This window comes from Cataglyphis hispanica, chromosome 22 (genome assembly GCF_021464435.1).
Source record: "Cataglyphis hispanica isolate Lineage 1 chromosome 22, ULB_Chis1_1.0, whole genome shotgun sequence".
NCBI classification, from domain to species: Eukaryota; Metazoa; Arthropoda; class Insecta; order Hymenoptera; family Formicidae; genus Cataglyphis; species Cataglyphis hispanica.
The window spans coordinates 2898794-2917228 of record NC_065975.1 but is presented as its reverse complement, the minus strand read 5'-3'; the positions used below and the strand labels follow the sequence as shown (position 1 = coordinate 2917228).

At 23.0% G+C, this 18435-nt stretch overlaps 2 protein-coding genes across 2 annotated transcripts; both read left to right on the top strand.

Annotated features, from left to right (window-relative positions):
• Nucleotides 1–5851: 5851 nt before the first annotated feature.
• LOC126857776 (uncharacterized) lies at nt 5852–7823 on the top strand. Its single transcript, XM_050607495.1, has 7 exons — nt 5852–5872; nt 6213–6478; nt 6553–6708; nt 6912–7161; nt 7274–7342; nt 7430–7519; nt 7758–7823. The coding sequence occupies exons 1-7, from the start codon at nt 5852–5854 to the stop codon at nt 7821–7823; spliced, it is 918 nt and encodes a 305-aa protein (XP_050463452.1).
• A 1405-nt stretch (nt 7824–9228) lies between these two features.
• On the top strand, nt 9229–11294 carry LOC126857678 (uncharacterized). Its single transcript, XM_050607331.1, has 6 exons — nt 9229–9342; nt 9934–10089; nt 10239–10491; nt 10720–10788; nt 10870–10959; nt 11144–11294. The coding sequence occupies exons 1-6, from the start codon at nt 9293–9295 to the stop codon at nt 11240–11242; spliced, it is 717 nt and encodes a 238-aa protein (XP_050463288.1). The 5' UTR covers nt 9229–9292; the 3' UTR covers nt 11243–11294.
• Nucleotides 11295–18435: the final 7141 nt, after the last annotated feature.

Sequence of the window (18435 nt, the reverse complement as noted above, 5' to 3'; positions counted from 1 at the left end):
TGGAAAAAAGCCTGTTGTTGCCCTTCATCGATATGTTATCTGTACTGATGATTGCAAACAAATGTTGTGGACCTTAATGTAAAATAAAACATGCCATACTTTGATAACTGATTTATTTTATGTTAATTTTGTGTTTTATAATAAAATATAAATTTTGTGTTTTATAATAAAATATAAATTCTACGTTTAATAATAATCAACAATAAATATAGAAAAATTAATTTTGTATAAATTTTTACATTTGAAAATCTTTTATATTTATGTGTGTAATAAAGTACGCTTCTTGACAGGCATCTTCATTTAGAATTATGTCGCATTACTCGCGAATTGAACTTAATATTTGGAACGCAAATGACTCTCGAAATGGTGTCTTCTATTACAAATATAATATTCATCTGTTTTTCTTTAAATGCATTTCTAATGGAATATCAAGAGATAATACCATTATATGTCCAGCTTATCACATGTTTCTCGTTCTTGATATTAATAGTAAAATTTTGTGTGATACATTATATCTGCGAATGTGTTAAGGTTAAGGTAAAAGAACGCAAATCTCAATAAAATATATATATTTAATTATTTGTAGTATATTTGTAGTATTTGTAGAACGTATATTCCATAATATTAAAGTGAAAATTTTAGGCCAAAAAAATTGATAAAATATTTCATCAACTAACAAATATTATTCGATATGCTGATATTTGGAAAGAGGTAAGCAATGTTTTAATAGCAAAATAAAATAAATAAAATAAATAAGATAAAATTTAAATAACAGTTATTTATCTACAGATTTATCAGTTTATTTTGCAAGCGATACATCATCCGTTAAAACTTACTGGAATGGGTCTGTTCCATTTTGGCAATGACTTTCTTCGAAAGGTTTACTTTTACATTGTTTTTTTCTTATTTTTTAATTTTTTCACCATGTATTATATTATAAATTGTAATTCTGTAAATTAATTTAATATTGTTTTTTTCAAAATTCTTATATTATTATTTTCCTATCAGCCTTTTTCTCTTGTCCAATTACTAATATCAAATTTGTGATAGATTTCAATTGTTATGCAGTAGAATTTAATTAATATATTTTTTTTTTTCAGCTTTTCACGACAGTTTTAATGTACGTGATTATTATGATACAATTGAAAATACCTCTTTATTAAGTATGTAACAATTTGATTTCAGAAAATAATATCAAAGCTATCATCAAGTATAACATCTTGCAATAACATATTAAAGATATTTTTCATAATTATATTAAGATTAATTGTTTGTTATAAATTATATTGTATATATTTTATTTTCTTCACAAACCAATCATGTAATTATTTCTTATTCAACACAAACATCTTGTACAAAATTTTTTGAAAAATTTATAAATATTTTTAAGTATTAAATTACATATATATAAATGTATATAAATGTATATATATATATATATATATATATATATATATATATACACACCTACATATTGTATAAGCTTAAAAATTTTAGAAATAATAATTAAAAAATAATATTTTAAACTACAATTGTGTAAAATACATATAATTACATTAAAAAAAAATAAATAAATATTTGTCTTAAAAAAACAAAAATAAAAGTTTTTATTAATTATAATAAAGGTTTTAAAAATCTATTTGTTCTAAACTCAATTATTGCATAAAATAAAACAAACAAACAAACAATACGAATTGTCACACCATAAAAAATATTTAAGTAAGCTTTTTAAAAATCACCATATCCAAAATCACATAATTTTAATCTATTAACAATCAAATTTCATATATAACAAAATCAATCAATTAGAGTAAAATTTATAAATATTAAAAACATGACATTACCGCTATATAATTTTTCAATATTTTCTAACAACTCCTAAATATTCTACGTCTTCATGATAACCTGTTATTTAAAATTTGGAATTAAAAAACAATTTCATGTATTAAAATGTGTTTCCCTAATTTTTACTTTTAATCATTTTAAGTTATAAAAATATTATTTATAAAATGTCAAACATACATTAATATCATAAAACTATTGTTATTACTTCAACAATTAGATATTTTTAAATATTTTTTACTATATTGTAATATAATGAAACAAATAAAAATTTATCTTATACAGAACAATTTTAACAATCAGTAATGCTTATCGATATTTGCGTCGTACAAAAAAATAAGCCGTAAAAAAAAATTAATTAATAGCATTACTTCAATATTTTGCAACATGTAAAATTTAAAGATGAATTAATTCATTTTCTTCTAAAACCATCGATAATAATACTTTTAATACGCATAAGTGCTGCAAAAAGCACATTACAATTACAAAAATCTATTATTGTTACAATTCATCATAATTGCGATACGCCTAACCAATGAGTATAAACAGTCAACGTTAGTTTGCAATATTCAATGATCATGGTAACTACTATCCTACAAGCCTTGCGCCCTTTTTTTGTTACATACTTTATTATGGGATTCAGCTTCTATCCTACAAAACAACCAGCGTCTAGGATTCCATGGATTACGTACTTAAGTATCTTATATTCTTTGATCATTTGGTTCATCTTTGCTTATCTTTGTTACCATATAATGACTTTTACATGGGCAGAAATATATAAATCTAAGATTTCTTTCATTCAAACAATAATTATCATCTGTACCACGATTGTATCCTTGATTATGAGTTTCTATCATCGAAAGGTACAAGAGATCATATATTTAATAAACATTTTTCTTATGTAAACTTAATAAAATTACATATATATATTTATACACAATAATTACGGTTAATATTGATTTGTGAAGTCTTTCATATATATATATATATATATATATATATATATATATATATATATATATTGTCTGGAAATAAATATATAATAATATATAGTTTTGTGAAAAATTTTTCAAATCAAAGTAATAGTTTCTAAACTTTTTTAAATATTGTAGGCAAATGTGTATAATTATATTATGCATATACTAGAAATGTGATATAATTATAAATACATTTTAAAATGTCGTCTTAATGCCTTAAATTATTTTAGAAATTAAAAATGTGCATAAAAAGCCTTGCTGCTGTAAATGATACTTTGGAACAATTGGGCACTCCAAAGGCGTATCGAAAGCTGCACATGTATACGAAACGAATAATAATTGGATGGATTGTATATTGTATTATTATAAACTTTAATGATTTAAAAAGCCTGCATAAAAATCAAGATATTATTTGGATATTATTACGACCATGTATATTAAATTATTGTTATCTCGTTAATACGTTTGTGGAGTTATTATTTATCTTTTTCTTATGGTTGGTTCTATTTGTATGTATTTATATATGGGGTTCATATATATAATCAAACATATTTATTTATAATGCTTATCTTTTCGTATTTGTATTTGGACTTTTTAGATTGACATAAACTCTTTTTCTTTTTCCTCTCTCTTTTTTTCAAAATTTTGTTTTATTAATATAAAGAATATATCATTAAAAAATAGGATTTTGCGGCATTTTTAACAAAAACTTAGAAAAATTCTTTTTGAATTAATATATTATTTTGCGGCATTCACAATATACATATATATATATATAAACATATATAATTTAAATATTACAAAATTATTATCATCATTAAAAATACAATTATTAGAAAATTTGTCATTTAAATGCATATCGGAAATTCTATAAAACTAATGAGACGTTTGACACAGGTATATTGGTACTCGATTTGACAAAATAAATGAACATATGCGATATCTATTGATGGACAAGAAACGTGTATCAAATGGGAAAAAACTTATAATCACCCTTCATCGATCTGTTATCTGTACTAATGATTACAAACGAATATTGTGGACTTTAATGTAAAATATGTAAAACGTGCCATATTTTAGTAGATTTATCTTGTGTTAATTCTATAATAAAATATAAACTTTACATTCACGAATAATCAACAATAAATAAGAGAAATTAATCTTTTTATTTAACAAATTTTTATAAAATATAAAAAAAACGTTTATATTTATTTGTATAATAAAGTACATTTTTTTGCAGGCATCTTCATTTAGAATTATGTCGAATTACTCGCGAATTAAACTTAATATTCAGTACGCAAATAACTTTTGAAGTGGCATATTATATTGCAAACATTACAATGATATGTTTTGGTTTTAATGTATTGTTAATGAAATATCGAAACATTATGTCATTACCTTTCGGTTTTCTGATATGCTTGTCAGTCTTGATACTTATAGTGAGGCTTTACATAATACATTATATCTGCGAATGTGTTAAAGTTAAGGTAAATTTATTTATTATTTACTACGTAAATCTTAAAATGTATATTAAATTAGTGTATATGTCGAATGTTTATTCCATAATGTTAAAGTCGAAATTTTAGGCCAAACAAATTGATAAAATATTTCATGAATTAACAAATATTACTCAATATGCTGACATATGGAAAGAGGTAAGCAATAATATTTAATTTAAGCCAAAAAGTAAATAAAATAAATAAAATTAAAATTTGAACAATAATTATTTATCTACAGATTTATCAATTTATTTTGCAAGCAATACGACACCCGTTAAAATTTACTGGAATGGGTTCTATCTATTTTGGCAATGACTTTCTTCGAAAGGTTTACTTTTACACAGATTTTCATCTTCTATTTAATTTTTTTATTAATGCATTAAATAATATTATTAAATCACACATTATAATTTACAAATTCATCTAATATTGTTTTCATAAAAGTTCTGCATTACTATTTTTTATATTTCTCCTCAATTTCTTTACTCAACTTTTAATTTATTTTAGATTTCAATAAATTATTATTTTTACATGCAGCAGATCTAATCGATATGTTTTCTTTCAGATCTGCACGACGATTTTAATGTACGTGATTATTATGATACAAATGAAAATATCTATTTTTTAAGTATATAATAATTTGTTTTAAAAAAAGTGATATAAAATTAGCTTGCTATCCAGTGTAATATCTAGCAATAATTTATTATCAAAGTTATTTTATATATAATTAAATTAAAATAATCTATTATTCAGTTTCACAAATTATATTATGAATATTTAATGTTATAATATATTTTATTTTTTTGACAATCATATAACTACTTATTATTGAACACATCATATATTCTTTAGAAAATTTATAAATGTTTTTAAATATTAAATAATATCACATATAAAAATCTCTCTCTCTCTCTCTCTCTCATATATATATATATATATATATATATATATATATATATATATATATATATATATTTAATATATATAAATTTATAAATTATTTAATAAAAGCTTTATTGATGAATCATTTCCATGACTCATTAAAATGAATCCGTATAACTCAGAACATTGCAATAACATTGCGATAATGTTCTGTGCTGTAATCGATCATTTTAATATAAGTAAGTGCTATAAAAATATATACCTGTATGCATACATATTGCAAAAATCCATTATCACGTTGCAAATTGGTATAATTGTGATATATTCAACAAATGAATTTGAACAGACAGTCAGTGTTATTTTAATCGAGCAACAGTGATGACCATGACAACCACAATCCAACAGACCTTGCGTCCTTTGTTCGTTACGAGCTTTATTATAGGTTTAGGAGTTTATCCTATAAAACATTCAAATTCAAGAATTTGGTGGATTTTTTATTTAAGTATTTTATATTCATTAATAATCTGGTTTACTTATGGTTATCTTCTCTACTACGCAATCACTCTTTTTACATGGAAAGTATTATTTAAATCTGACATTATTGCTTTCAATACGGAGATTAATGTCTTTATCACCGTCATATCTGTGATTATGTCTTTCTATTATCAAAAGGTACAATTATATATTTTTTATATTTAAATTTTATATTTAAAATATATTTCTTTATAAATTTATATTTAAATTATATATATATATATATATATATATATATATGTGATATTAATTATCACATTGTATAATTATAGTTTTATATATAGCGCCCACGCGCAATTTTGTGGCAAATATACATTAAAATTCTTTTCAAATAATATTCCTAAATTTTTTCAATGGTTGTACATAATTATTATACTTTATATTACAAAAAAAGAAAAACGAAAAAATAACGTGTAAAATAATTATGTCACAAATCATCTTAATGTAAATTATTGTGTGTGCTTATGATATTTTTTAGAGATTTGAAATATGCCTGAAAAAGTTTGCTATTGTGGATGATACGTTGGAAGAATTGGGCACTCCAAAATTGTATCAAAAGATGTATGCGCGATCGAAACAAGTCATAATTGGATGGATTGCATACAGTCTTAGTATAAACTTTTACGATACATTATGGTGGTTTAGTGTAAAACGAGACATTTGGGGATTTCTTGTAGCTCACATAATAAATCATTGTGTCAATATAAACGCGTTTGTGGACTTATTTTTTATTTTTATTTTATGGTTCGTAAAAGTGTTTTGTAATATTTTTTGCAATAATGTATTATGTGTAATCTGTGTAAAATGTTGTAATATAGGTATGTCGGTAACAGATTTGACAAAATAAACGAGCATATGCAATGTTTATTGGTAAAAGAGGAACACGAATTTAAAAGTACATGGAAAAAACCTGCCGAACTGCATCGATATACTTTACATATTTACAATTACAAGACAACGTTGTGGGTCTTAATGTAAATCGATTATATATTATTATATACCATATATTAGCAAAGATTCTCGAAATGTTCTGTTCATGATGAAATTTCATAGAGCTTTGTATTTCCAAAAATAATTAATGAAGAAATTTATTTTTATATGAACTCTCGCAATTCATAATACTTTGTAGAAATAAAATATAGCTTTCTAGTAATAAAATACATATATCTTTCAATAGGCATCTTCATTTAGAATTACGTCGTATCGCTCGCGAATTGAATTCGATGTTTGGAATACAAATAACTTTAGAGATGACATCCTACTTTGTAAGCATATCAACAATGTGTTACGGCATATTCGTAATGCTAATGCAGGAACATCAAGAACAAATATCAGTATACGTATGGACTAATATTATTTTCTGGGTTTCCAGCTTAATAATGAGACTTTATCTCATAAATCACATTTATGAGAGTGTTAAAGTTAAGGTAAAACATCGCACTCATATAATCCTCATAAAAATACATGTTCTCAATTTTTATTTAAAACATATTAATAGTAAAATTTGTAAGTAATTGTAGTAAATTCTGAATTTTTCAGGCTAAAAAAATTGACAAAACATTTCATCAACTAACGAATATTCTTCAATATGCTGATATTTGGAAGGAGGTAACAAATATTCTAATTGCGTACAAAATAAGAAAAATAAAATTAATTAATTAATATTTATAAAATAACAGTTATCGATTTATATAGATTTATCAATTTTCATTGCAAGCAATGTATCATCCATTGGAGTTTACTGCAATGAATCTTTTCTATTTGGGCAATGACTTTCTTCGAAAGGTTTATATTATTTTCATATTTTATCGTTTCTATTACATATTTTAAAATATATTATAAATTATTAGAATTCAAAGAAAATTAATTTCAAAATTATTTTTATCAAATTGTTATTACTATTTATATTAATTGTTATTTTTCTATACTACATATACTTTCTTTTTTGGCTTTTCTTGTGCATTCTGATAAATTGCTTTTATTTATTCAATGAAAGTTAATTGATGATATGATTTTTTTCTAGTTTTGCACGACGGTTGTAACATATGTCATTATCATGGTGCAAATGGCTGTGTCAATGTTAGACTAATAATTTTTAAAAAATAGAGCAAAAAAACTAGTACAGCTCATATTGAGTTCAATATTATAACAATGCATCAAGACTTTCTATGCAGTTGTATATTAATTAAATATTATTCAAAAAACTTGAAAAATAGTTGTAATATGGAATTATAATGCAATTTTATAATGCAAACATATTTTATTTCCTTAATAAATTAATTATGCAAATATTTCTGAACACAATCATGTATCCAATTGTTTTAACAAGATGCATCAATATTTTTCAGCATTAAAAATTAAATTATATATTTATAATTTACATACTTATATTTTAATATTTAATATTTATATTAATAATAACATTTTAATTAAAAGATTATAAATTATTAATTTTTACAATTTAAATTTTATTTAAACATTACTTTTTATACATATTATGGAATATTCTTCAATATTCATACGAAAGTATAATATAGCAAAACTTTTTAATTATAATTTTCCTCTTTTAAAATAATACATAGATAATTGTGCGTGCAAACAGGCATGTAATTTAGATTATCCATCTGTTTGTTCTACGGTTCGATATTCATCGGTCAAATGGTAGTATATTTCGCAGTATAATTCTTGCAAAGTTTCCTGCAGGATGTGTGAAAAGACAGTGAAACAATTTTTAAATTTTCGCGAATATTATCAAATGATATCTCACGTATTCGTACCTCGCACAAAAAAATGTAACTTAAATTTATGATGTCGAAAACTATGACAAGATCAATTCAGGCAGCGCTGTCACCACTATTGATCGTCGGATCATTCTACGGCTTGGGCTTTTTCGAATATCCTCTTGGACGACCCAGGCCATATCTCACTTGTCTGTATTTCTTAATCGCATGGAGTTTTTATGCGTATCTGTTTTATTATTTAATTTATACTAATTATACCACTATACACATATACATGTTATCCTGGACTAACATAATAATAATATTTAGCGCCATTCTGTCAATATTTGTCAGCTTATTTCATTATAAGGTAGGAATTATAAATTATATAGGAATTATAAATTATATTGTCTAAATTTGTTACGTTTAAAACTTTGTAAAATATTTTTTATTGAAAGCATTATAATCTCAATCTTTATGAATAGATAAATATCAATGTTTAAGTAATTTTTTTAATAAATCAGTTCAATAGTTGTATTATCATCACGGATCAAAAAAATATAATCTACAAATTATATTGTTTTCTACGTTTTAAATTAATCAAATTATATTATTCTTTAAGAAATTGAAAGCGTGTTTATGTAAACTTTCTATCGTGGATAATACGCTGGAAGTGCTTGGAATATCAAAGGAATACCAAAAGTTCTATAAACGGACTATTCGAATAACAATAGGATGGATTTTATTAACTTTTTTTATGAATGTATGCGATAATTTATGGATAAATTATGAGCATTTCAGCATCAGAAATATTTGTATTCCGTTTGTAGCAAATCATATGTTCCACGTAAATGTCCTTAATAGTTTAATTTGGGGAGTTATTCTCAGGTCAGTATAAATGTACAATTTCATAAAGCTTTTTTATAAACAATATATAATAGGAAGTAATAAAAAGTATATATAACAAAAAGATTTTTAAAAGCCTAGATCTTTCAACTCTTTTAATATTATTATTCTCTCTCTTTATCTTTTAGATTTCTTTTAATATTTAAAAATTTTTTTTTCATATTGTCTAAAAAATAAAATTTTCTTAATTAGCACTGTTAATTTAATAAGTGCAGTATAATATAAAATTGTCAAAAAATTATATGGATAATAAATAATAAACAGTTAAAGAAAGATATAAAAGAGAAAAGAAAATTTTATACTTTATAAATAATATATTTAATTAAATAATTATAATTTAATAATTTAATAATTTAATTTAATAATTTAATTTAATTATAAATTTAATAATTTAATTTAATTATAATTAAATAATAATTTAATTAAATAAATTAAATAATATATTTAATATATTTAATATATATATATATATATATATATATATATATATATATATTGTATATAGATGTATCTAGATTTTAGTTTAAAATTATAACACATTCCTTTTTAATTTTAGTTTTTTATTAAATTTAGGTACGTAAGCTCGAGATTTCATCAAATCAACGAGCACATATATAATCTGCTTAAAAATGACGCAATGTACACTAGAAGACAAAATAAATTAATCTTAGGTAGTCAGCAAAATGCAGAAAAGCAAAAAAAATGTAGACAATACATGTGGATTATAATGTAATTGCAAAATACATATTAACTTTATATTAAAACTTTGATATTGTATATTTAAAAAATTAATTTTGTTTTACATCAAAAATATCTTTAGTCAATCTCGAACATATTTATAGTTTAATTTGATTGTAACAATTACAATTTGATTACAGGCATGTTCACCTGGAATTGTGCTTTATATCACGAGAGTTGAACGAAGTGTTCAGTATACCAATGACAATGCAAATGGCATCTTATTTCGCGTTCTTTGTGGAATTGTGTTGCGAGTTTTACGCGACATATATAGATAAAAATAAAAATACATTTGAACATTTTCTAAGTAACTTTATTATTTATGTCTGGGCCGTTACATATACTATAAAACTTCTCGCATTAAATCATATTTGTCAAATAATTTCCGATGAGGTATAATAGAATAGAATTATTAATCACTAACAATTAATTATTAATCATTAAAAAAAAAATTAATTAAAAACAACAATAATAGATTTTACAAATTTTTCAGCATTGAAAATTATTAGCAAATAACGTTGGCATTGAATAATTTTCATTAATTTATTTTTGATTTTATTTTTTTATTAAAAACTTTTGATGTGATTTGCAAACCACAATTTTATATCAGTATAATTTCAGACAAATGAGACAGTAGCGATTCTTTATAAATTGTCCAACGACAATTCGGATAAAGGCTTACAAGTCCAGGTAAATTATTGCCGCATAATTTCATAGAGCATCTTGTATGATATCTCTTGTATTTATATCCAATTATTTATTTAAATTCAGATTCTACAATTTATATTACAAATAAAACGGAGGGAAGTAAAATTTTATGGTATGGGACTTTTCTATTTTGGTTATGATTTTGTTCGTAAGGTATGTTGAATATTTTGCAAGAATATAAAATAACATACGTCAACTTTAATAAAAGACAAAATATAGTATTTAATCTGTTGTATGTTTATAATAAGCGCAATATTTTTTTCATATTATATTACATATCTTCTTTTTAATTTATGCAAGCTTATCCTTGTCATGTAAAAAAGAACATATTTTTCAGTTCTATGCAGCAATTACGACTGTATTGGTGATTGTAATACAAATGCGTATAACTGATGAAGATTTATTACCGTATGATGATGTAATTGATGAAACTTAATTGATCGAATAAGCTGTGAAAACGCTTACTAACACTATGCATCATATCTATGCGCGCGAAGAAAATATATATATTTTATTGATAAATTTTTATATCATGTCTTCACTCATATCAATTATTTTAATATAAATAAGTGCTACGAGAAATGTATATTAAAATTATCTATAATAGAGAATCTATACTATCGTTGTATACCGGCGCAGTCGTGATGCGTCTTGCCAGGTTTGAACAGAGAGTCAGTGTTTGTTCGTGACGATAGGAATGATTATGACTATCCGACAAGTCTTGCGTCCTCTTCTTGTCATATGTTTCATTATGGGTATAGGTTGCTACCCTACGAAACAAGAAAAGCCAGGGATTCGATGCAGCACATATTTAAGTATTTTATATTCTTTAACAATCTGGTTTAGCTACGCTTACATTTTTTATTATACGACAAATCTTTTTACATGGAAACTTTTATTTGGATCCATCATCGGTATAGTCGTTATAAACATTAACATCTTTATTATCATCATATCCATAATTAGAAATTTCTACTATCAAAAGGTACAATTATATTTCCTTTATTTTTGTAGAGCACATTACATTTATACACACACACATATATATCTTCTCTGATCAATTTCTTCTAAATTTCTTAACAATTTATAAGCGTAATTATTTATTTTACATCATAAAAACATAATTGTATCATATATACATTTTAAAATATTGCTTTTTTTTAGATATTTGAAATAATAATGAAAAGATTTAATGCTGTGGACGATACTTTGGAAGAGCTTGGCACTCCAAAAATGTATCAAGATATGCATATGTGGTCATTGCGAATAATAATTGGATGGATTATATATAGCATTGTGATAAATTTTTGCGATGCTATCTATTTTAAGTTACTTTTCAAACAAACCATTCTTCAAGAATTTCTTCTAGCTAGTATATTAAATCATTTTGTACACATCAATACATTCATGGATTTATTATTTATTTTCTTATTATGGTTCGTATATTATTTATATTTGCAAAATAATCTTATCAAATAGAAATTAATTTATATATTTAATAAAATATTTCTCATCTTCAAATATACAAAACGCATATTTTTTATATGTATATATTCCATGTGTCTAAGATATTCTTCTTGTAATGCAGGTATATTGGCAACAGATTTGATAAAATAAATGAAAATATGCAATGTTTGTTAGTGAAAGCAGAGAATAGGCTCAGATGTACACGAAAGAAACGTGTAGCTGTCCTTCATCGATATAATTATAAGCGAACGATATGGACTTCAATGTAAATCGATACATCGACACATGTTTAGATAAATTATCGGCTGGGTGCTAACTTGATAATAAAATTTGATGAAACTTTATTTTACTCAGAAATAATAACAATTGAAAAAAATTGAAAAAATTTTTACAAATTATAGATGGAAACAATTTTAACGTTTTTATAGTAACAAAATACATTTTTTTGTAGACATCTTCATTTAGAATTATGTCGCATTGCTCGCCAATTAAATTTGATGTTTGGAACACAAATGACACTCGAAATGACGGCTCATTTTATATACTTAACTGGTTTCTGTTATGGTATGAGCGTGCTATTGCAAGAACAACGAAATAATGTAGCAGTAATTGTTTGGATTGATGCTGGTTGTTGGTTATTCACATTATCAGTAAGGCTCTATGTTGTAAATTATATATGTGAGAGTGTCAAAATAAAGGTAAAATTGTGTAATTTTTTATAAAAGGATATATATTTATACTAAATTATTTTCTTAAATATATTTGATAATAATAAATTACAAATTTTAGGCTAACAAAATTGAACAAATAGTTTATCAACTGACGAATATTCTTGAATATGCTGATATGTGGAAGGAGGTAAAAATATTTTAATAATAAAAAAAAAAATTAATTACAAGTTATAATTGAAAGACGGTTATTTAATTACAGATTTATCAGTTTACTTTGCAAGCAATACATCATCCAATGAAGTTCACGGGAATGGGTCTCTTTGGCTTTGGAAATAATTTTCTCCGAAAGGTTTATTTTTGTATTTAGATTTTTCCTGGCTTATTTTTCTACTGTGTTTTAAATTATAGAATTATAAAAAACTCAGGAACTTTTTTTTAAGATTTCTTGTGACTATCAAAATTATTATTAGTATTTTCTATCACATATAAAAGTTTTTATTTTTTTATGTTTCTTTTTTTTATTTTAATAAGTTAATAAATTAAATTAATTTTTATATAATAAATTATTTTATTATTTAATAAAAATTAATTGATACTTTTTCTTTCAGTTTTGCATGACAATTGTAACATACGTCATTATTATGTATCAAATGATAATTTCTATTCAATAAAAAAGAAGAGAAAGTCTACCGATTACTATTTTTTAAAAATTTAACGTTATAAGGACACAATGAGAATATTTTATATAATTATATCAATTAAATATCTTAAAATGTTATAAAATATTAATTAAGTAGATATGCAAAAAAGTTGTAATAAATTTATTATATTTTATATTATAATATTTTATTCGCCCTATATATAAAAACTATAAAATTAATGTATATATTGTTAAATATTTCTATATGCGTTGTTATTTAAAGAATCTATAAAAATTTTAGAAAATTTATTGTATGTTAGAAACTCTATAACATGAAGTACATATATCGGAAAGATAAATAAAAAAATCTTAATTGGTCCACAATAATAAAAATCAAGAAATACAAGCAACAAATCAGCAACCAAAGATGCAAATAAATTGTAACGTAATTTTGTACAATTACTATGACAAAATTTGTGTTTATTATATAGAATTATTAAAAAAATTTAATTTGCAAGAATAAACAAATTTTATACTTTAAATTTTAATTAATATTTAATTAAATGTTAGATACATTTTAATTAAAAGTTAAAAAATTGGTAATAGTTTTACACCAAAAATATATTCTGTTTTTTTTTTATATACATAGCTGTAACTAATTTAATTACAATTATTTTATTTATTTAATTTATATTGGCGATAAAATATAACAAAATCAAACACATTATTTAACATAATTGTTAACTAACCATAGCTAACAGCAAATTAGCAAAGATAGTTATAGTTTTGTTATACATAGCAATAAAGTTGCTTAATATTGTTAATTAAAGATATAACAAATTGCTTTAAGATTGCTCATTTGAATTATAATATTTTGCATTAAATAAATCGCAATGACATTATATTAAAAAATATATATTATATATTACATTAATATGTGTATTATATTATACACTTATATTCTGTTTTTCAAATATTATAAAAGAAATTAGATAGCCCTTCTATTCTTTTAGCAAAGTAATATGTACGTCACTTAATAAACTTAATACATTAAGTTCCACAAAAAACGGGAACATCGTAATAATTATTTACAATCATTTATGTCTTGTAAAATTGTATGCCTATAAGGACAATTATACATATACAATTCCACGAAGCTAAAGCCATTTAATTTAGATACGAAATCTTTCAGTTTATTCTGTCGCTCAATATCTGCTTATCGAATAGCAATTCTCATATATCTCGAATAATTTTCTCAATATTTTCTAACAAATCTATAAAAAGAAAGTGAAAATTTTTTAGAGATTTTTGTGAAAAATATTGCAATGTGTATTTTTATATTTACGTTAAAAGAATTTAAAATTTAGTTCACAATAGAGTTCAGTTTAAACTATATCTATAATTTGATATATATTTTTTATGATCTATCTCTTTTAATTTAAAAGGTAAAACATAAAAAAAACATATATACAATAATTATTTTTTTCAGTCAGAAGCACTGTCTTCATCATAATAATGGTAATTATTTGCAAACCAATAGAAGTATCAAAAAAATATTTTGTTGTGACAAAGAAGAAGACAAAATAATATGTATCTATAAACGCAAATATATGCTACCTTTTATATTTGTTCCGCTTCTTTCATTACAATTCAAAATGCTTGAGCTGCTTCACTCGCAAGAATAATTTTTTGCAACAGATCGATTTTTTTAATCTACTTAAGTGCTAACGCAAATTGATAAAATTAAAAAAAAATAGTTTATTTTCCAAGTATACACTTAACATATAACATACACAATATAATAAATTTAATTATCTCATATGAATACGACAAATGCTTATAATTTTCCTTCATAAAGAAGGTTCTTAGTTGAATCGCAAAGAGATGGCTATACAGAATGTTCGAGCCGCTCTATCTCCACTTTTAATTATATTGTGTTTATGCGGGACCGGAGTGTTTGAATATCCTCAAGATCATCGAAGATTATATTTCAGCATTTTTTTTAGTTTTATATCGTGGTTGTTTAATATTTTTCTCATCATTAAAACAAAGATATTTTTGCAAGCATATTTGAAATATAAATTCGATTTACCTATACCTGTTTCAACTAATTTAATTTTTGGAGTATTGAACATGCTGCTTGCTATCTATTATGATAAGGTATATATATGATGTAAATATCAAAAAAGTGATTTATTCATATTTTTTCATAATCTAATATGAAGAAAAATATTTGCGACTGTATTATGTGAGACTTTTGAAAATATTTCAAATTCATGTGCAAAAGTTGATTTCACACATTTCATGCAACATAATATTTTAATATTAAATTTTATAATAAAATAAAATTTTAAATTTTATAATATAAACGACAAAATATTTTTCTACACATATTATATAAATGTAATTATACGTCTCTTTATGTTATAATATATTTCTTTTAGAAATTTAAGAGTTGTCTAAATAGATTAAGCATTGTGGACGAGACATTGGAGAAGCTTGGAACGTTAAAGAATTATATGAAATTACGCAAACAGATTATATGGCTGATCATTGGATGGATTGTCTCGATCTTTTTCATGAATATAATCGATAGTCTATGGATATTTATGCACATGAGAACATATCGAATCGTAGTTGTATGCGTGTCATCAATTTTTAATCATTCGTATCATATCAATGTAATTCATGATTTAAAGTATATGATGCTGCTGGGGTTTGTACATAACATTATAATGTAATAAAAATTGTTTTTAATACAACACAAAATTATTGAATTGATCTCGAAGTGTTATTAACGAATCGGACAAGTCATGCAAATTTAATTTGTAAATTAATTATTATAAATTATATTTTATTTTATATTCCGCAGATATATAAAAAATCAATTTGAACATGTCAATCAGCATATTCAGAAATTACCAGAATTGAAGAAACGGCAAGTGAGACATGCCTGGACGACATCCACTTTGTCTCTGATGAGCCGCCACATGGCTGGCGATGAAACATCTAAGCGAATTATATGGATCTTAATGTAAGAATAATCGAAAGCATTGAAATAGCATTAATAAGCTAGCAATATACGGATATTGCCCACAGCAATAATTATATAATTGTATATAATAAGATTGTACATAGTAAGAGATTTATATACATACATATATTATTTACATACTTGGAGAAAATAATATTTATTATTATTATTATTATTATTATTATTATTATTATTATTATTATGTATAAAAAACAAATAAATATGTTTGCATAATTTGATAATATTTAGTTGCTTCTTAAATATAGAAAAATTCAATAGAAAAATATATAGTTTGCTATGGAAACTGCAAAATTTAATTTCATAAAGAGAACAAGCATAAAGTTTGAGAGTTTCACAGAGACAAACACACATATAAAGTTAAATGTTTATTATATTTTATTATATATGCATTGTCTACGCGATAATTAAAAAAATGTCGTTCATCAAGTATTTTGCAGGCACATTCATCGCGAATTGTGCTCGATATCGTATGAATTGAACACAATATTTGGATTACAAATGGTAATGCAAACTGTTCTATTTCAAGTTTATGGAATCCAGCTTATTTACGAATTTTATGAATATGATTTAGTCACGAAGATAAGTGATACACCTATGCTTGCAGCGATTAATTTTTTAAATACTTACGCTTGGGCCTTAGTTATCATTGTCAAAATGATTGTTTTCAATTATATCTGCGAGGGACTTTGCACTAAGGTACATATATTTATATGAAAATAATATAACAATTAAAAAATTATAATAAAATAATAATAGAAGATTTGTTTATATATATATATATATATATATATATATATATATATATATTTATTTTGAAAAATGTGCTTTCTTTAGTCTTATTTTAAACTTATTTTAAAATGTAGTTACTCAAAAACTACTGCAAATTTTATATTATTTGAGAAATACAATAAATCTTCGATAGTTTATATATTTTAATTTATATAATAGAATTAACATAATAAAACATAATAATCTAGATAACAATTTACATTAACATAATAATCTACATAATAGAATTATGTAAATTTTAGGCAAATAGAACCGAATTATTTCTCAACAGATTAACAAATCTTACTTTTGACGTCGAGACGCAGAAAAATGTAAATATAAAATAATTTAAATAAATATATATTTACGCAACATTTAGCGATTTAATTATTTAGCGTCGTAATTATTTATTTACAGATTATGCAGTTTCTATTGCAAATATTACAAAAACCACTAAGAATCTCCGGACTTGGATTTTTCTATTTTGGTTATAAATTTATCCTAAAGGTAGTTATTTTTCTGTAAATATGATTATCACTTTAAGAAAATTTAATTTTAATAATAAATACATGAAAAATAAAATCTTTATTATAATGAATATAATATTTTAATTTAGACAATCAATCAATGTTATACAATATTAGAAAGCAATATAATATTTAAATAATATTTAAAAAATAACAATTTTTTTCCAGTGTGTAAATTATATTGGGGCAATCATAATATATATGCTACAATTACATTCCTAAAGAGATATTATAAAATAAAAAGTAGAATATAATTTATATAGTTAGTTTTATGTAATTGCTATAACAAAAAAGTAGTTGTGATTATTTTTTGTACTTGTATATATATTATTTAATTATTACATCTTTTAATAATAATTAAGATATGCGCTATATCTTGTTATTATATAAATTATCTTAGATATCTATATAATAGTACAAACTCTTATGAATAAATAAATGAAGAAGTGTCATTTGTATTGATGTTATAAATATATTTATTCTATAAAAACAAAGCAAAAT